The sequence below is a fragment of the Brachionichthys hirsutus genome, chromosome 10 (genome assembly GCF_040956055.1).
Source record: "Brachionichthys hirsutus isolate HB-005 chromosome 10, CSIRO-AGI_Bhir_v1, whole genome shotgun sequence".
In the NCBI taxonomy this organism is placed as follows: domain Eukaryota; kingdom Metazoa; phylum Chordata; class Actinopteri; order Lophiiformes; family Brachionichthyidae; genus Brachionichthys; species Brachionichthys hirsutus.
In genome coordinates, this window is record NC_090906.1 from 7,325,610 (window position 1) to 7,346,356 (window position 20,747).

The following is a 20,747-nucleotide window of genomic DNA, read 5'->3' on the forward strand; positions in this document are numbered from 1 at the left end:
ATTTGGCCCAGAGGAAGGTCTAGATGACAGAATGAACACAGGGGCCAATCAGGGCTGACGATTGGTGGGGAGGCAACACATCCCAATATATAAAGGGTGAGTATATATATTTATTAGATAGAATGTTAGAGTACAAGTGCAGTAGAATGTAATACAGTACAAATACAGTCAAACATCCTGTCTAAGAGGAGCATTTCAAAAAAGCCCTTGCGGTCTTGTTTCCGTTGAAAGTCCTGAGTACATAAACCATCGACATTTAACAATACAAATAAAATTAATATAAAATTACTAACTTGATGCAAAATAACAATACATTAAAAATAAATCACACCACAGATGCAAAAGTACAATAAATTAAAATTAAAAAGACACCTAGTATGTACAACGTAGTTGGACAAAAAAAAAGGGGGGGGGGGGGTTGATCCAGAGAGAGTTGTGATGACTATCTCCGTTTCTGCCCCCCTAAAAGGTGTATTTTTAGGGCCGTTTTGAATGCGGCCAAAGAGGTGCATGTTTTGAGGGCAGGAGTCAAACAGTTCCACCCTTGGGTGGCCGTATTGTAAAAATATGATTTACCTATGTTTGACTTATAGGAGGGGGTAATCGGGTTATTGTATGAGCAATTGTTTGCATTGTTTGAGGGTGAGTGAACACTATGGAAACATGCTTTACTATTGTGGCGTATGTGTGTGTGTGTGAGAGAGACTGTGGTTTTACAGAGCTTATTAGTAATCTGATGAGGAATGCCTTTCTGTATGAACACAACCAGCACTGATGGCATAATGCTCAGCTGAGGCACCTGTCATACAGGTTTATATGTCGGCTGCATGACTCAGGGAATGACATCCTCAGAACACTGACTCAGCCAAGCCTAAGTGCTGTGAAGTTTAACTCAGGTATTTGGTGTCATTGGTACCTGATTTTATTCTAGGATTACTGTGTGTAGAAGACAGATACCAGGGAAGGAAGCCGCAACACTGTGTTTACTGTGTAAACGTTGTAAATGTTGTAAATGTTATGTGTGCTTTTTAATTGGACCATTGTGTCTGCAAATAAAGATTTGATTGATTGATTTGATAAATGCTGCAGGTTTGGATTAATTGCTAACAGGACAGACTGTGTGTTTGTGTTTGTGTTTGTGTTTGTGCACCCTGATCTTATCTGATTTTTTGTGCACTTCGACCTCAGAATTTGACTCGGATGCTTCAACCAATATAAATGTCCTAATGTGCACTCCTTTTTGGCTTTCTGAAATAAACACTGTACGCAGAATTATCCAATTAACTGTTGATAATTCAAAGTTAGCATCGTCATTACTGATGAAACGGATGCTTGTCGTCAGCTTCTCGGGAGAGACGAGGTGCACAGCTGATCCGCAGCGTTTTAGGAACAGCATAGAAATAAGACTTCAATCCATTTCTGGGTGTAGTGTGTGTGTGTGTGTGTGTGTGGGCGTGTGTTGTGAGAAGCAAAGGCTTTTTCTTTTCTATAGGTTACGAGCAAGTCAATTGCGCAACATCACACGTAGAGCACATTCTTCTCCCCCGGAAGCAGGAGCGGACTCGGACAGAAAGCGGCCCTGGCTTCTGACCAGCCCGGCCCAAACTGCGAGGTTCCGTTCAGCTGTGGCTTCTTTGTTGAACTCTTGTCATGCAAATCCGGTGATCGTGGGTTTGAGGCTTCGCTAGTCTCTATTATTTCCCACTTGCAGACTCGTGGTTTTTTGCATCTCCATCAGCCAGGATCCTCCATATATACAAATACATTTACTATATCTTCTGCATTTCTTTTGCGTGCTTGAGTCGAGACGTCCAAACACGGGTCTAACGCCAGTCCGGAGTCCCGAATGTTGTACGACAGCAGTGATCTTTATAGTGGCCGTTTACACCCTCCTCCCAGGGGGTGCTTATGTTACGGCGGTTGTCTCGCTGCCTCTGCGTTGTGTTGTGTAACAGATTTGCAGGCCCACACACGGATGGTTGTGTCGTCATTTACTGGATGTATACAAAAAAATGTACATTAGCACACCTCGGGGAATGTCGACTGCTCTTCCCAGCGTGTTCAAATGGAGTGCTGGGGGAGGGGAAGCAGGACGGGGAGCCAGGAGGGGCAAAATACTCCAAATCATAAATATCCCGAGATGTACATTAAAACAAATGAAATAAAAAAAACATGTGTAATTTTAAAAGGAAAACAAGACCAATGCATTAATAGAAAATAAATAAATCCCCTTTATGCAGGATTTAACTGCATTCATATTTACTCCGTTACACTTACACCCTCCTTCTGGGACGGGGCCCTAATTTATTACCGTCTGTCAGTTAGATATGTGTCATGTGACAGAGGCGCTTGTGTACACTGTCGTTGTGTCCTAAGGCAAGACACTTCACCTGCATTGCCCGCGGGTTTGAACCGCATGCGGTTCAAACTGCGGTTCAAACTGCGGTTCAAACTGCTGTGAACCAAATTGCCCTCAAAGGGACAGATTAATAAAGTATTGTATTGTATGTTTCACATGTGATTATATACTATGTCTATGGAGTAGACCCTTGTTCGGTTTTTTTACTTCTTCCTGCTACTTCGCTGTCGACTAGAGGCCGGTTGATCCTTTCAGATGAGATATTCCCATCTTATTTTTCTTGACTAATTTCTCCCTGAGCTCTTAAAAAGTATGAGTTCATAAAGCTTTCCTTCCTTCCATCCATCTATTTTCTGTAGCTACAGGTTTATATAATGAGCCTTAATTGTTAGATAAATCTGCAAATGTGTTTATCATTAATTCACCAATGACTAGCAGTAGTTATGTCATGGTTCTTTTAATGCCATTTATCCTTCATAATCTTACTCAAGATATTCATAAAGTATGTGACAATCGTAGATCTGTTAATATGCTGACTAGACTGAAGAAGTGAACACTTTGTGTTGTCTGGAAGAGCTATCTGCTCAAGGTTGGAGTCTTCATGTCTGGGTGATTTACGCACGTACACATTCTTATCTGCTAATAAAACCAGCTGGAGGGGAGCTGTTTCTCTGAGAATCGAGGACGAGGCTAGCAGCAGCCACTCTCCCTTGCTGGGAGAGTCGATGGCACGGCTAAAGAGCAGCTCCATTCTCCCTTGCTGAAAGAAAGAATACTAGTCTCGTTTCTTACCGCAAGTAAATGGTTATTGGGTTGAATCTTTGGGGCTTGATTCTGATTTTCTCTCTTTTACAGTGTCACAAACCTGACATTAATTGGCGTTGTCGGCAGGATCCAATACACCCGTCTGCAGTGGGCTGGCTTGGAAGAATTTGATTTGATTTGATTTGATTTGAATGCTTTATTTCGAACATGCAAATTAAAAGACAAATAGAAAACAACAAACCGAAAAAAAAATGATAATAGTCAAACCAACAATAACAGAGTCAAATTAACAATAATAATACAAACAAAACATGTCCGAAAAGGAGTAGGATGAAGCATTAGCTTTTTTTGAACCTACCCCCTCTCCACTACTCAACAAGCCATTCCTCTAAAATACATACATTGAATACATTTCCAAAGTAAATAAAAAATTGCAATTATAAACAAACATATATTTTACATATTTATTATTATTTATTTATTTATTTTTGCTAGAAAATAATTAAAAAATGAACCCAATATATCCACAAGATAGAAAATAAATGAAACAACAAATATACTTTCAAAAAATAGAGTCAAAAAGTGTAAATAACTAATTCATAAATCACTCGTGAAAACACCTGATCATTAAAACCCTTCTCCCTCACTGTATTTCATGAAAATTGATTAGAGGGTGCACACTCTAATTCACTAAGACCCTTTTCCGGGGCCAATCCTTTGCGGGCCAGTCCCTGGGGATCGGGTTGACGGGATCCAAACCAGAGAGCAGACCAGCCTGAAGGCAAGACACCCTTTTTCTTTTTTTCCTCGAGAAGGCGGGTAGGGATTAGCCCTAACGCGGAGGCTCCAGAAGGACGCAGTCAGTGGGAGACCTCATAGCGGATGGAGATGTTTCTCATCGCGCTGAAACAGCAGTGACGCGCAGTCAGGGGAGGCAAGTGAGGCACAGCCTCACCTGTCATCATATAAAATCATATAAAAATCATGTATTTGTATTATAAAAAATAATATAAAAATCATATAATATATAATATAACATCAGTGATATTATATTATATATTCTATGATTTTTTCATTTTTAATAACACAATTAGTGCGTCACGTGTTCTTGTGCTCAGCGGCATTAAAATACTGCAGAATGAGGCCATGTATAATATGGCCTCCAGCCGATAGGAGACCCGTGAGTGATTCAGCGCACTCATCAGCTGATCCGCTCGTTCGAGACGGGCTTGTAAACACGGAAGCGCTGGCTGTCTGGACGTCAAGCAAGAACCCGTGTTTTCTGCTTTTCCTGCCTTCTTTTCTCAACTTCTGAAGATGTCTGGACTCGGATGGGATATTGCGACATGAAGAATTTACCGAGAAGCCTCCAACAAACACGAGCAGCGACCGCGCGTATTCATGGTCAAATTGCGCTAGAAACTTTTGAGACGTCCCGGGTAGACCAGGCTTTGGATGGACAGCGGAGACTTAACATTAGCGTACACAAAGCTAAGGAAAAGGAGAACCGAGAGATGTTATTCTATTTATATATTATATTGCACTGTTGCTGCTTCGAGCCCGTGAGACCGGCGTCTGGCCGTTTCTGGGACCGATTCGAGCAGAACCGCGGCGGACTGGGCCTGACAGAGAGTCCATTGGATGTGAACGAGCGTTCTGAAACGTTCCGGAGAACATAAGCTGTCAAATGAAGCCCAGCTTTTCCTCCATCGCTGGCATAACTATGCCGTTCCGTTCCGTTATCTCTCTCGGCGCATCCCCAGCTGGACACGGACACGCCCCCTCATCCACACACAGACACGTCTCAGAACATGTGTTTAACAGTTAAACATCAGTTAAACTTTAACTGATCAACACACGCATCCACACACATTCAACGCTGCACGCACACTGATACGCAGAGTTGAATAATTTCATTAAATCTCTTGTAAATACGCAGATTATGTGTGGTCTCCCCTTTTTGTCATAAACTGATGAGCCAGGTTTGTGACAATATGTAAAAAATGCTGGTACGAATTTTTAAATAAAACACTTTAAATGTTGCCAATCAAATGATGAATAAGCTGTAGGTTCATTTATTTGTAAATCTGACTGTGCCTCGCCAGACACAAACCTCACCGCACGTCACTGTGAAACAGTAATGTTTCTTAAGACGAGCAAATAGGGGTAGCAGCGGTCCTATTGCGCAGTACCTGAAAGATCGACACAGTCTTGTCGAAAGAAAGCTAGTAGGGTTCTGGTACGATCCTATTGAGCAGCGCATACGACGTCATTAAATTTAGAGGCCTCAATAAATAAATAATTAAATGCGGATGTAAAGGCCTGGAATAAAAATAAAGCATACAAAGTTGTTGTTGTTTTTAAAGTCTAGACTTAAAACTGTGTGCACGTGTCTGTGAATAAATGTTTCATGTGGATGAACGGAATGAGTCAAAGTTGTAACAGTAAAACAGCCTGAGACCTCATGGGATCACTGCACGGCTGGACGGTCTGGAACCTCACGGTGTCAACGCAAAACCGTCACTGGGGAAGACTTTGTGAACTCATTCATGAAGGTTAGTGGTGACCAGAATGGAGGGTCTGAAACGATATGCAACTCTGTGTTAGGACGCCGAGCGAGAAGCCGGAGCAAACAAAGGTTTGCTCTAGAAGATTGCATCTCGGGAGCTGCACTTCGCCCCATTAGGGGGATTCTCTCTGAGTTAAGTCAAAAACGAGACAAATACTTTAATAGAAAATAAATAAATCCCCTTTATGCAGGATTTAACTGCATTCATATTTACTCCGTTACACTTACACCCTCCTTCTGGGACGGGGGCCCTAATTTATTCCTACCCTGTCAGTTAGATATGTGTCATGTTTCATATGTGATTATATACTATGTCTATGGAGTAGACCCTTGTTCGGTTTTTTTACTTCTTCCTGCTACTTCGCTGTCGACTAGAGGCCGGTTGATCCTTTCAGATGAGATATTCCCATCTTATTTTTCTTGACTAATTTCTCCCTGAGCTCTTAAAAAGTATGAGTTCATAAAGCTTTCCTTCCTTCCATCCATCTATTTTCTGTAGCTACAGGTTTATATAATGAGCCTTAATTGTTAGATAAATCTGCAAATGTGTTTATCATTAATTCACCAATGAGTAGCAGTACAGCAAATTTTGACTTATGGAATAAACTCCCTGCGAGTCAAAAACAACTCCATTTTAGTGTACATGCGTGACCAACGCATGTACTCCAGAGCTGAGTAAAAGTAACTAATTTTTTTGAGTTAATCTTAAACCCCCTTTTCTGAGTTAAAATTGTACTCCTCAGGTGTTAAAGTTATACTCTGATATAGAGTATATGTAACACTAAAAGAGGGTTAAAATATTTACTCATTACCAGTGTTTAAATGAACACCTAAAATGTATTTAATTTAACCCTTTTTTAGAGTTAAAATTTCTACTTATTATTTCTATTATGGAAAATATACTGCTGGCAATGTACTATTTGCAACGCAGTGTTTATTTAACATTTAGACCACGTTCAAGGTCACAACAGTACAGCTGAAGTTGTATAAAGTAGTCAATAACATACAAAATAAATAACAATTTGTCATAAGAGCAATAAATACATTACAGCAGTATTTATGCAACATTGTGTAACATGAGAAACCACTGAAGTTACTCCTATTGAAACACATAAACAAGTTCATATGGATTTCATTCTAATTAGATGATACATTTTTCTGACACAACATAAAATTGGGAATCACATCCGTATGACATTTGGGCATCAAAACACTTGAAATGGAAGCAAACACATCTTTCTTGTGACTGGACATTGGAATGACTGATACAGAATTTTGGCACTGCGATCAAGTTGAGGGTAGTTCACTTATAACCTGAGAATTGTTATGTGGAACACAAATATTATCAGTTAAGGCATGAATCTTAATCAAATGCCTCCTGAAGCCAGAATAACTAGAGAACTGTAAACAACAACCTGTCTAACCACATTTCAGCCTGAGACTTTTCCCTGGATACATTCCATGAATTAGTTTTAGGTGACTGAACAAAAGCACAACTGTACTAAAGGATGAAGTGCAGAGGAAGCACCTTAACATTTTTGGGTGTATATATCAGTTAGAACTTGTTCAACAGCCTTGCTCTCAGCTCTTTGACTCTTGGAGTTTCTTCAGTTCTGCCTATGGCAATATTGTACACATTTGTCTGCAAAAATGTGAACAGGCTGGATAGAGAATCATCATACTTCACACTGAAGACAAAATGAGAGATTTAAATAGTTCATCAAAAGCCCCCAAGGATGTACACGACTGACATGGTACAAGTTTTTTGTCCAAGACAATGAAAAAGGTGAAAACCTGCGCTTTTGAAATTCCTGTGGCAAGAAGATATGGCTGAGAGGCCCCTTTAGTGGTCATCAGATGATCCTCAAGGCTTTGACATGACTGAAACACAATAAACAAATCACATTATAATTAATTTGCTTAAAAAAGTTAATTAACTGCAGTATTTTGAATTAAATAGTGCATTTCACAAACCTTTTGAAATTTAACCAGGTGATCTGTTGCCTCTTCAATGCTGATTTTCTTGGGCCCTTTTCTTCCAGTCGGTTGTGGTGTGAGAAGATGCAGCAGGAAGAGAATAGATGACATATCACTGTCCCACTCTGGAAATAAAGGAAATAATGTTAATTATTTTTAAATGGTCTATTTGTGCATCTCTAGATGCCATCATACCTTGTGATTATCATAAACAAACACAAGGTATTGTTTATGATAATTTTTAAAACAAAATAGTTAAAGTGTGATAGTTCTGACAGCTGTTTCTCTGAGAATCGAGGACGAGGCTAGCAGCAGCCACTCTCCCTTGCTGGGAGAGTCGATGGCACGGCTAGAGAGCAGCTCCATTCTCCCTTGCTGAAAGAAAGAATACTAGTCTCGTTTCTTACCGCAAGTAAATGGTTATTGGGTTGAATCTTTGGGGCTTGGTTCTGATTTTCTCTCTTTTACAGTGTCACAAACCTGACATTAATTGGCGTTGTCGGCAGGATCCAATACACCCGTCTGCAGTGGGCTGGCTTGGAAGAATTGATTAGAGGGTGCACGCTCTAATTCACTAAGACCCTTTTCCGGGGCCAATCCTTCGCGGGCCAGTCCCTGGGGATCGGGTTGACGGGATCCGAACCAGAGAGCAGACCAGCCTGAAGGCAAGACACCCTTTTTCTTTTTTTCCTCGAGAAGGCGGGTAGGGATTAGCCCTAACGCGGAAGCTCCAGAAGGACGCAGTCAGTGGGAGACCTCATAGCGGATGGAGATGTTTCTCATCGCGCTGAAACAGCAGTGACGCGCAGTCAGGGGAGGCAAGTGGGGCACAGCCTCACCTGTCATCATATAAAATCATATAAAAATCATGTATTTGTATTATAAAAAATAATATAAAAATCATATAATATAACATCAGTGATATTATATTATATATTTTATGATTTTTTCATTTTTAATAATACAATTAGTGCGTCACGTGTTCTTGTGCTCAGCGGCATTAAAATACTGCAGAATGAGGCCATGTGTAATATGGCCTCCAGCCGATAGGAGACCCGTGAGTGATTCAGCCACTCATCAGCTGATCCGCTCGTTCGAGACGGGCTTGTAAACACGGAAGCGCTGGCTGTCTGGACGTCTGGACGTCAAGCAAGAACCCGTGTTTTCTGCTTTTCCTGCCTTCTTTTCTCAACTTCTGAAGATGTCTGGACTCGGATGGGATATTGCGACATGAAGAATTTACCGAGAAGCCTCCAACAAACACGAGCAGCGACCGCGCGTATTCATGGTCAAATTGCGCTAGAAACTTTTGAGACGTCCCGGGTAGACCTGGCTTTGGATGGACAGCGGAGACTCAACATTAGCGTACACAAAGCTAAGGAAAAGGAGAACCGAGAGATGTTATTCTATTTATATATTATATTGCACTGTTGCTGCTTCGAGCCCGTGAGACCGCCGTCTGGCCGTTTCTGGGACCGATTCGAGCAGAACCGCGGCGGACTGGGCCTGACAGAGAGTCCATTGGATGTGAACGAGCGTTCTGAAACGTTCTGGAGAACATAAGCTGCCAAATGAAGCCCAGCTTTTCCTCCATCGCTGGCATAACTCTGCCATTCCGTTCCGTTATCTCTCTCGGCGCATCCCCAGCTGGACACGGACACGCCCCCTCATCCACACACAGACACGTCTCAGAACATGTGTTTAACAGTTAAACATCAGTTAAACTTTAACTGATCAACACACGCATCCACACACATTCAACGCTGCACGCACACTGATACGCAGAGTTGAATAATTTCATTAAATCTCTTGTAAATACGCAGATTATGTGTGGTCTCCCCTTTTTGTCATAAACTGATGAGCCAGGTTTGTGACAATATGTAAAAAATGCTGGTACGAATTTTTAAACAAAACACTTTAAATGTTGCCAATCAAATGATGAATAAGTTGTATGTTCATTTATTTGTAAATCTGACCTCACCGCACATCACTGTGAAACAGTAATGTTTCTTAAGACGAGCAAATAGGGGTAGCAGCGGTCCTATTGCGCAGTACCTGAAAGATCGACACAGTCTTGTCGAAAGAAAGCTAGTAGGGTTCTGGTACGATCCTATTGAGCAGCGCATACGACGTCAGTAAATTTAGAGGCCTCAATAAATAAATAATTAAATGCGGATGTAAAGGCCTGGAATAAAAATAAAGCACACAAAGTTGTTGTTGTTAAAGTCTAGACTTAAAACTGTGTGCACGTGTCTGTGAATAAATGTTTCATGTGGATGAACGGAATGAGTCAAAGTTGTAACAGTAAAACAGCCTGAGACCTCATGGGATCACTGCACGGCTGGACGGTCTGGAACCTCACGGTGTCAACGCAAAACCGTCACTGGGGAAGACTTTGTGAACTCATTCATGAAGGTTAGTGGTGACCAGAATGGAGGGTCTGAAACGATATGCAACTCTGTGTTAGGACGCCGAGCGAGAAGCCGGAGCAAACAAAGGTTTGCTCTAGAAGATTGCATCTCGGGAGTTGCACTTCGCCCCATTAGGGGGATTCTCTCTGAGTTAAGTCACATGTGGAATTCTATATAGCAAGAAAGGGGTTTAGAATAGAATAAGTAAACGCTGAAGAATAAATAACCTTTGTACTAAACCAAAATTAGAAAAGAGGAATTTACCCATCTGCACCTCCACTCGGGAGTGACATGAATAAAAAAGTAGCGCCCCACCGTTTTTGTCCGCCCACTTAACCAAAGTCAAACCCAGACTAAATGCAAGAGAGAGAGGTGTTTAGACAAAGAGTTAAACTACAGTAAAATAGGACAAACAAAGCCAAAGTCTGATGAAGTTATTGATGACTTCAGAGCAGGACTAGAAAGAAATGTTTAAACAGAACACAGAACAGTGCCCTTCATGATGCTAATAATGAGGCCGCTCCGTACCGGCAACAATTAAAGAATGTGCTCCGTCTCGAAAACAAAACCTGTAACCCAGAAATCAGCCAATGGCTGACGGAGCATTCTGTCACCTTGCCAAACTTAACTCTGTCTGAATTTATTGCACGGGGAAAACATGAAGAGAGAGTAGCGTGAAAAGACAACAAGACGAACGAGAAGTCTAATGATATGTTTTTGATGGTAAAGAGGAAGTGTTTTAGCGGGACAGACGTAGACCTTATCAGAGAGGTCGGGGTGCCAGAGGAGGGGGTGGAAGGAAGGTGTGAGATAGGACACTGGGCGCATTACTGCAGAGCGCCAAGTAAAGAAAAACACACAATTCAGCATGTCTAGGTAGGAAAGAACAAGTAGATAATCATGGAGGGAAGGACAGATAGGGAAAAAAAAACTATTTTATAAGATACATAAACTTACCAGGTCATTGATAGCAATGGCATCATCAAATAGGACATTCACGTCTACATATGGGCAGCAATATTGAGCCGTGGGCGTTGCCACGCCTCAAGAGGAGGGATAGTGGCACAAATGTCTTTGTGCCTTTAATCATTATAATAAAAAAAGAAAATTGTATTCTGTTGGAAGCCATTACTCCTGTGAGTGCTATTCTCCTACTATTTGCTTCCTTCGCTTTAACATGTCTCAGGTCTATGTTCCAAAAGATGATAGCATGCTAGGCTCAGTGGTTCAAGTTGATTGATGTAATATGATATAATACAATATGCAGGAACTAATTGTTTTCCTTTGCTCCACAAACTGCTCCACTGTACTGGAGTTTGGCCCCCGCGGGTCACTCTGTTCCAGCCACTGAGGGTTGGGTGCCTCCTCCCACCGTCCACGACCAGAGTTCATCGTCCACCTCGGGGTCCACTCCACTGAGGGTCCAGTGCCCCCCACCAGCCCACACTGCTCACTCGAGCATGATAGGTGGGGCTAACAACAGACTGACCGATTGAATGCGCGACGTCAAACATGCTAAGAAAGAAGAAGAAAGAAGAAGAAAAAGTCTTTCCTCCAGAGAGCATGCAACGCTCGATGTCTCAAGGCAGCGTGCCTCCCGTGAGAGGACGTCCCGTGGGAGACATCGTCACGAATGAGAAAGGGAACATGCTCTCATGCTGTGGAGGAACGATGACCAGGCGTGTGCTTCAATTGTGAACAGATGGGACGCTGGATGAGGGAGTAACCGGAACCACTGAGGGACAGAGGCCAGATAAGGGGTGATCAACAGCGGTGTCGTGGAGGGGGCGGGGGTCCCTCCGTCTCTGTGGCTGGCTCGGATTGGCTGACTGACGGATCGCCCTCCGGTTCACGTGAGATGCAAACACAGTTTGTGTTTGCATCTCACGTGCTTAGTCTAAACACAGCTCAACTGATGTTTAAACTTAATGATACAAGGAGATATGAGCTCAAACAGCAGCAATACACGTTAAAACACGAAGCTTATGAACAGCATCCTATTGTTCAGTTATTGATGAATGGGATTCATGTTTTATGTGTAATTGATTCTGATGCTGTGACACACAAACCTCTATCTAGGCCTGTTAAAGGGACACAGACTATTGAGGATACATGTTTTAGAGTATCACAGAGTTTTTGATTTCTTATTTATGTTCTGATAATTTTTGCTTGGTCAAGATCTCATGACGCCTTCTTTGAAATGACTCTCCTTTTGTGATTCTAATGGCGTTGCCATTCTGCGCATGCGCCATGATGCGCGTGTATAACTGATCACTGCACAACAATGGGGATTTTTTTAATGGACTCGATGAAACATGATTTTGATGTGTGTTTAATGTGTGCGCATGACATAATGTTGGACGGACGCGTCCATTGACTTTTCCATTGACTTTTCCATTAACTTGCTCGTCTACCTCAGAGACGTTGTCAGCATCTGATGATGGACTTGGTGAAACGCTCACCTTGCTTTCAATGGAGAAGATGATTACCCTCGCCGAAGAGGAGGCGAGAGTATTGCAATTGGGTGCGTTTGTTTGTTTGTCTGTCCGAGCGCATAAGTCAAAAACTAGTAACCCAATCAACTTGAAAATTTTACACAAGCAAAGTTCTGTCCGTGGCTCGGTCCTCCCCGAGAATGGCGTTGATCCGGATCTGGATCCAGATTCTAGAATTATTTTTACATCTGGAATCGTGCCTGTGCTGTAAACTGCCACTTTAAGAGGGAGGGACACGAATGGCATGATGGGAAAAAGAGTCCAGAAGGAGTCTTGTAGTACGTTCCGGAGCAGCAAGCTAGAGCAGGTTGGGCCCCTCTGATCCGGAAGCCCTGTTTACTGTCTCACAAGATCCAATAGTCTATTGGAGGCGAGGGTCTGCAATCTCTGATTGTCGTTTTCTAGTTTTCTCTGACAATGGTTCAACAATGATTCATGTTTTGTTTCTAACAAAATGCTTTCAGAACTTCAGAACTCAGTGACAGACTCAAGTTGGACCTGAAGACACACTGCAGTTACCAGACGCACTCTGGTGGCGCTGCAGAATGAAACAACGCCACACTCTGAAAGCCAGATGAACGAAGTTATGTTGGAATTATCCTGGATTAAATGTTTACCTTCTAACCCTAACCCACAGCATAATCTGTTGTCAACAAGTGAGGTGTTGGTTCGACGACCTCCAAACACTGGACTGGTTCCTATGGCCAAATACACTGTGTGTGAATCAACAATTCATCTCCAATTCATCAGTTCTGAATATGTTTGAACAGAAAATGCAAACTCCAGAAAATGATTTGAACCAGAAGCAACAGTGCTGCATACAACGTTAAAACCAGGAGTATTCCTGATATTCCCATCATGTACATGTAAATGTGATGTGAATAATGTTTATTTTGAAAAGGTGTAATTAGTCATGCAACCACAGTGCCATCTACAGGACAAGAACTGACACTGACAAAAGCTAGACGTTAATAGAGTACTTAAATAATCATTACTTAACTGCTTGTTAACGAACTTTACTACAGAATTCTTGTTACTGCCGTAACAACATAGTAAAGACCTACAAGGTGTCGCGGGATCAGTATCAATCAATGAAGCCATTTAGGATCCATATTCAGACTTGTATTATATAAATCTAAGTTAAAGTATGTTTCTCAATATCAAACCAGGCTATGAACTTGTTAACTTATGTTAACCTAAGTAGTGCGTTAACTACTAAGCTTAAATTCATTTAATGAATTTTGAGCCTCTGTTACGTACTTGATTCTTCTCGCTAGTATAAAACTCTAAAACAGAGAAAGCAGTGCAAGGCTCGAAACGAACACAGGAAATATAGATTGTGCAAAGTTGATATTGAAATTAAATTAATAAAAGTAGAATAAAAGATGATTGTGGACTCAAGTCTTTAAAAGCCTCTGAAATACTAATATTTTAAAATAACGTTTTGGATGTGTATTGTAGTCCTTGAATCCACACCCAGAAGGTTTTAGTGCCATTGTAATGATTATAGCCTATAAAGCCTTCCCTTGTGTTTGCAAATTATAAGTATGCAGCCGTAAAATAAAAAGAATCTAGGGTGGGATCAATGAGGGGGCGTTGGCAGGAACAGGAAAGCAGAATGATGGGAAACCATTTAGTCCCTTTCATCTGCAGGTGAAGCTAGATGAGCTAACAGAAGACGAGGGATACACGTAAGTATGCTACCTTGTCTTCTCTTGATGCGTGTTTCAATTGACTATTTTGGAAGGCAAATAAAAATTCCATTATAATAATGTACTCTTTTCAACTTGATGACATTAATTGTTATTCTTATAATTATTCATGTTAATGATTTTTGTCAGGATCTTTATCGGACAGGAACAGCTTTACTTTATTTTAGCTCTGTTAAAATCAGGGTGTAAAATTCCTTTAATTAAATACAAATTGCTTCGGATTTATTTTTGGGGAAACAGATGTCCAAGTTTTCAAGAGGGTATATCTCTTTTAGAATTAGGGGAGACTCGACGCCGTTCAAATTTACAGAGCTATTCTTCATTCTAAGTTTTTATTTTATAGCCACCATCCCACAAGTCAGGGAACACAAAGCAATGTTCATGTTGCTCAAGTGAAATAAGCAGCTGTATTTTAGCATCATTTTGTTTTTTTTTTACATTTAGATTGATCATTAGATCATATTCATATCAAATTAACCCTGAACAGATGATTGTTCTGCTTGTTTTCCCTTAACTGCAGGTACAGAAGAGTAAAATGAAGTTGAAGTCCAAACGTCCTCTTTTCTATTTGCTCCTGCTCTATTCAACCCAGACATTGGGTCAGTGTCCTCTCACTGAGACAAACTGAACAACTTCTTTCAGCTCATTTATTCTGAGGACGTCTTTTTCTTTCTTACTTCATCTGTAAACTCTTTCTACATTTCCTTTTCACAGGTATCGAGATCCACTCCGTTCCGGAAGCCAACGGTGATGGTGTGATAGAGACTAAGCTGAATGAGACGGTGTCTCTGATTTGTCAGCTTGATGGAGGAGGCCGTGACCCTCTGGTTCCTGAAGAGTTAGTCTGGCTGAGGAATGGCGCTGCCGTCATTCTGAAGGAAGGCAATAAGGAGGGTCGCAGCAGTGTTTGTATTACGCCCACCATCCATGAAGACAACGGCGTCACATTCACCTGCCACCTGAGCAAAAATGAGACAATTAGTGACTCGGTCACTCTGAATGTTACATGTAAGCCCCTTCAGATGATATCTGGATGATGTTTTTAATAACACAAGCATCTAGCATTAGTTTTAACGATATCGCTATTACCTGCGTCGAGGAGGGGGTTCGGTGATCGCCGCCGTTTGTTTGTCCAACTGTTAGCAAGATAACTCAAGAAGTTCTGGACGGAGAAAATGTTGGGAATATTACCAGGAACAAGATTACATTGTGGTGAGGATCCAGAATAGATCCTGGATTCTGGACCCGTTTGACATTTTCACTAACATATCAGTTAAAATTCCTCTATCTTGGTTAATTATTGACCGATGTTTATGGAATTTGACGCAGTCATGTAGGGTGGGGACCTCTATCCTACCACCGAATTTCATCTGGATCGGATCCACCATGACGTTAGGAAAAAAAATGAATATATTTTAACATTGAAAACCCCATTTAGTGATTAAAAAATCAGTTAAAAATACACATCAACTCTGATTCACTTTTACTTTTCATGGTTGGTGTATAAAGATACCGAGAACAATTTAGACCCTTTTGGTGATGATCCAGATCACCATGTGGACGGTGTGAATCCAATTAGGAGGGGAATGAGCTGCTCGGCGGAGGTCTGCGCTCTCTGAGTGCTTTTCTAGTTAATTATTGAATTCTGCATGCATACGCCTATCATTGGTCCAACTGTTCTGTAGCCTGTACCTGGTGCCTAATGTAATTGATATTTATGATATGGTGTTTATTATTTTAATTGAAAATCCTTGACAGAAGTGTTTTGTTTTTTCATGGAGATTCCTGTACCCCTCGAGAACATTTACAGACTAGCATGGTTGCTAAAATGGCAGGCATAGTAGAGAATAGTCTATCTCGTGTTTAGTTATCTAGAAAGGTTTCTTTGATTAAACTTTGTTATAAAAGTTTAATCACCCTCCTGTGATGTCCCCTTCAGATGGCCCGCAGCTTTTTGGCTCGGAGGACGTTCTCGTAGAAGAAGAAACGGTGCTAATCCTGCAGTGTGACATCTGGGCCAATCCAGCAGTCTCATCTGTGTCTTGGACCCTGAATGGAAGCCAAGTGGATCTCGGAGCTGGCGGCTTCTCAGTGACCAATGACGAATTCCTGAGCCAGCTATCTGCCCAAAAGGCAACGAGAGGCTTACATGATGGCACATTTCAGTGTTTGGCGAATTCGTCCATCTATGGAGTACACACTAAGCTTTTCTTTGTCTCATTAACAGGTCAGGTCATGTGATCACATTTTCCAACTTGAATTTGAACAGGTGTATTTGATAATTAATCGTGGTCTTCTTTTCATATGTAGATAAGACCATCAAATTCCCATTGATTCCCATGATAGCAGGGCTGGTAGTCGTCGGTCTAACTGTGCTTCTTGCTGTTATTGCACGGTGGCAGATGATCGTAAAGGTAAAGAACACATGCAGATCATGAAGATTTATTCTGACTCACTTGCAAACAGAGCCCCCTAATTCTTTTTCTCTTCTGACAGTGCTTCAAGTAGCTTTTCTTTTGTATTCCATCGAAGGACTGAAGACGCGATGACAACCCCGGTTTGTTCTCGGTGCACAAGATCAAAACACTAACATAGGAAATGCGTCTTTTAAAGACCAATAGTCTCTCATGCCTTTCTACCAAAGCTACTGTGCAGTCACCGGCTGCTTAGCAACAGCTTGCAAGTATTTTCCAGATGAATGATCAACGGTAATGTAAATAAACTTTTATTTGTTTAGTTATTAATTTTATATGAATGTGGGATGCTATCTATTGTTTGAGCATTTGATTATTATATCAGGGGGATCCCATGAGATCCCTCTAAAACGTTGTGCCTCTACTTTTTGTGTAATTCGGAAGTATGTTTTAGGTCTCCACTCCTTTTTGTTCATTAATATCTTTGCAATAAATGTGCTTCTGCGTCCCCCATCGCCATTTTTTTACGGTTTCCATATCTGAACTTTAACTCCTGACTCAACAATATAATCAAGGGTCGTTAAAATCTCGTTATACATTCACCCTTAATGGTGGAGGGTCAAAGTCAAGATCTGCATGTTCTTACCAATAAAGAAACACACAAGCAAATGGGGCGGCTCGGTGGCGCAGTGGTAAGCACTGTTGCCTCACAGCGAGATGGTCGCAGGTTAGTCTCTGGCTTGTGGCCATTCTGTGAGGAGTTTGCATGTTCTCCCCGTGTCTGCGTGGGTTCTCTCCGGGTTCTCCGGCTTCCTCCCACCTCCAAAGACATGCTGCCTAGGCTGATTGGTGACACTAAATTGCCCGTAGGTGCGAGTGTGTGTGTGGCTGGTTGTCTGTCTCTGTGTTGCCCTGCGATGAACTGGCGGCTTGTCCAGGGTGTCCCCTGCCTCTCGCCCATTGACTGCTGGGATTGGCTCCAGCTTGGCCCGCGACCCGATTACGGAATAAGCGGTTAGAAAATGAAAAAAAAACAAATGGGATTGCATGAATATGAATGAATATATTTATTAGATAGAATGTTAGAGTACAAGTACAGTCACACGGTAGCATGTATTACAGTACAAATAAAGTCAAACATCCTGTCTAAGAGGAGCATTTCAAAAGAGCCCTTGCGGTCTTGTTTCCGTTGAAAGTCCTTCGTACATAAATCATCCACAATTAACAATACAAATTTAACAATACAAATAAAAATAAAACCAATATTCAATAACTCAATTGATGCAACGTAACATTAGAAAAATAAAAATAAAATGATTTTACACCGCCGATGCAAACTAACAATTAATCTAAAACAAATTACACCACTGATGCAAAATGACAATGAATGACAAGATAAGTGGCAAGAGCGTCAGATCAGAAAGCTGGAAAGTAATTATTTAGATTTACAGGATGAAGACAAGTTTTCTGTTTGAGTCATGGCTCTGTTGCAAAAGAACCTGATTGATTATGCATGCTCCGTTGGGTCTCTTTTTATGCCAGGCTAATCAATTTACCTTAAAGTTCTCATTTGTGTGTAGTTTTTAATTATTTTCTACATTCAGATTCAAAACTATGAATTTCACTGTACAGCCATGGGAAAGCTGCGCCTACTGGATGCACCTTATTGTGTCTCATTGAAATGTCAGAAGCTGATTTTACAAAATAAAACAAAATGTATGGCGTAGAAGTCCCAAAATCCTGAAAGGCCAACTGTATCAAATAGGGTTAGTGCTGAAACGCTAAGCAACAGGACCACGACAATGTAAAAGGTTTGTGCTGGCATCTGCTGGTCATTTTAAAAAATATATTTTTATTAAAACACATATGCCGGCAAAAGATGGGTTAGGATTGTACCTCCACACATATTTATATCTGTAACACCCCCAAAAAAGTTATTCAGTTTAAAAGGACAAACCATTGCACCTAAAAGTACAACTAAACATATCTTATATAGGTCAGCCATCCAAGACAAAGTGATGGAATCGAAGATAAATAACATCCAAATAACCAAAATAAAAACGTTTTAAATAGGCCAATTTATGAATGAAGTTAAATATAAAAGTTTTTAATTGATAAATTAAGCGCATTCTAATTTAGTAAACGGTCACTGATTGATGAAACACTCCTTACGTTTACTTCTGACAAACGTCTGCAACCAGGATTTGAGACGCAGAAGCGTAGCTTGTTACGTCATGACGTCATGACGTATTTGCGTGAAGGGCGTTGTTTTCCGTGTCCGACGCACAACGAGCGGGTCCGCCGCCAAATTCAAACAGTCAAAGAAAGAAAAGGCGTCAGCGGCGAGCTGCGATCGATCAGAGCAAGAAACGGAACGGGACGGGAAGGTGAGTCGTGATCGTTTGCTGTTGTTTGTTCTCGCGTTAGCTGTTAGTAGCACAGGTAAGCTAACGGGAGGACGCTTCTCGTTTTGTAGTTCGTGAATTATAATTACAGGCCTTACGAGCCATGTGGGAGAAAGACGTCATCTCATCAAAGCTTTTTATTTGGAATCATAACGACAGCTAGTTTAAAAAGCTTTGTAGCCATGCCAAAAAACAAAATGATCAAATAAAAATTAGACAAAAACTTCTAATCTTAACGTTGATTGGTTTAGATTATTGTTATGCGTAATTCTACATAAATGCTTCCTGCTGTAGCATTTACATCTGTCCTTTTCTTTAAACCGGACTCAGCATGGCGTCTTCGGTGATGGATGGAGTCGGCAGAGCCGTGGTCGGAGTCTGGCGGCAGCACACGGTTTTGGATGAGTCTGACGGTGCCGAGAGCTCCCCAGAGGTTCCCGATCACTTCCGTAAGCTTCGCTCTTCGTCTTCACTCAACTCCCTGCGAATGTCCTTGCGCAAGCGGCTCCCGCTGCGTTCCATCCAAACCAACTCCCTCCCGGAGGACCCAACCTGGGAGACCGGCAAGGAGCCGCCGCAACCTGGCGCAGTCCGCAGGTTTACTCGCAGTGCCCGCAGCTCCATCAGTGGAGCGTATCAGGTACGTGGATTTATTTTGGAGGTATTTGTGTCATTTCAAGTTGTTGTTTTTTCTAGTTTTAATGCCTTATGAATCGTCATAAATAACAAAATGTCAGTTTCACCTTATTTCGTTTAACTTAAATGTGTGACAAACCGTTTTTTTTTGTTATTTGATGGCTTCGTTCCATTTTTCTTCATCTTCTCTCCTTTTACCCAGAAGCTGCAGAGAACACGAGAATTTGCGCAGGAAGAGTGCTTGGTTGAGACCCCGGGTCGGACGTGTGGCGAGGAAGACTCTGGCGCATCAACTTCTCGCACGCCGAGAGACGTGCCTGGCCGAGCTGCAACACCCAGACGCACCCCGAGATCTGCAGCCACACCTCGGCGTACCCCGGGATCCCGAGGACGAAGAACTCCCGAGGCTGCCGTACGGAGCGTCAAGACGGGAGGCGGTAGGAGGCAGCTGGTTCGCACGGCTGCATTGCGGAGTCCCTTCGCCTCGCCGAGCACACGGAACCAGAGGCCGTGAGTATCATAAAAGCATGTAAAGCTGCTTGCTGCGGTTTCCTCTGCTCTGAGTGTTTGTTTTTTTTTATAACAGAAAGTTTGACCAAGATTTGGAGTCGGTGTCCAGTGGCCTTAAGAGGCTCAAACGTCTATCCAAGGCCTTTGATAACATGATTGGCAGGGATGACGGGTAAAGCGCCTTCATTTTCAGTTAAATATATGTTTTTGCTGGCCGGTAATTCTCTATTCTTTAGTTTTGCTGTTTGTCAGGGTTGTTTTATTATCTATTTGGGGTGCATAAAGTTACACCCCAGTGGTGAGGGGGTTGTGTGGGGTGTCATTCTCGTTTTATTTTATACATCCTTCATTCCACACTGAGTAGGCCGCAGTGACACAGCTGCACTTTACGCCCTGCAACCCGAAAAATCCCAACTGCTGCGGAGTTTGAGGCCCACTCGTACAACATTCCTAGGTCATTTAGTCAGGGTTCTGTGTTTCTGGTACTATTCACT

At 41.8% G+C, this 20,747-nt stretch overlaps 2 protein-coding genes across 2 annotated transcripts in view; both read left to right on the plus strand.

Annotated features, from left to right (window-relative positions):
* Nucleotides 1–16,796, plus strand: part of tmigd1 (transmembrane and immunoglobulin domain containing 1) — a 73,000-nt gene extending 56,204 nt beyond the window's left edge. The window contains exons 3-7 of the mRNA XM_068744314.1: nucleotides 14,809–14,887; nucleotides 15,003–15,296; nucleotides 16,228–16,515; nucleotides 16,599–16,702; nucleotides 16,785–16,796. Of these exons, the coding sequence (XP_068600415.1) occupies nucleotides 14,809–14,887; nucleotides 15,003–15,296; nucleotides 16,228–16,515; nucleotides 16,599–16,702; nucleotides 16,785–16,796 (777 nt within the window). The remainder of the gene's footprint in view (nucleotides 1–14,808; nucleotides 14,888–15,002; nucleotides 15,297–16,227; nucleotides 16,516–16,598; nucleotides 16,703–16,784) is intronic.
* A 2,642-nt stretch (nucleotides 16,797–19,438) lies between these two features.
* Nucleotides 19,439–20,429, plus strand: LOC137900253 (protein PIMREG-like). Its single transcript, XM_068744315.1, has 3 exons — nucleotides 19,439–19,747; nucleotides 19,946–20,253; nucleotides 20,330–20,429. The coding sequence occupies exons 1-3, from the start codon at nucleotides 19,439–19,441 to the stop codon at nucleotides 20,427–20,429; spliced, it is 717 nt and encodes a 238-aa protein (XP_068600416.1).
* The last annotated feature ends 318 nt before the right edge of the window (nucleotides 20,430–20,747 follow it).

What these genes read in the sequence shown, in the direction of transcription:
- LOC137900253 (XM_068744315.1), top strand. Translation starts at nt 19,439, where the DNA reads ATGGCGTCTTCGGTGATGGATGGAGTCGGCAGAGCCGTGGTCGGAGTC. An exon ending in CCATCAGTGGAGCGTATCAG is followed by an intron (nt 19,748 to 19,945) that starts GTACGTGGATTT and finishes CCTTTTACCCAG; the next exon opens with AAGCTGCAGAGAACACGAGA. An exon ending in AGCACACGGAACCAGAGGCC is followed by an intron (nt 20,254 to 20,329) that starts GTGAGTATCATA and finishes TTTTTATAACAG; the next exon opens with AAAGTTTGACCAAGATTTGG.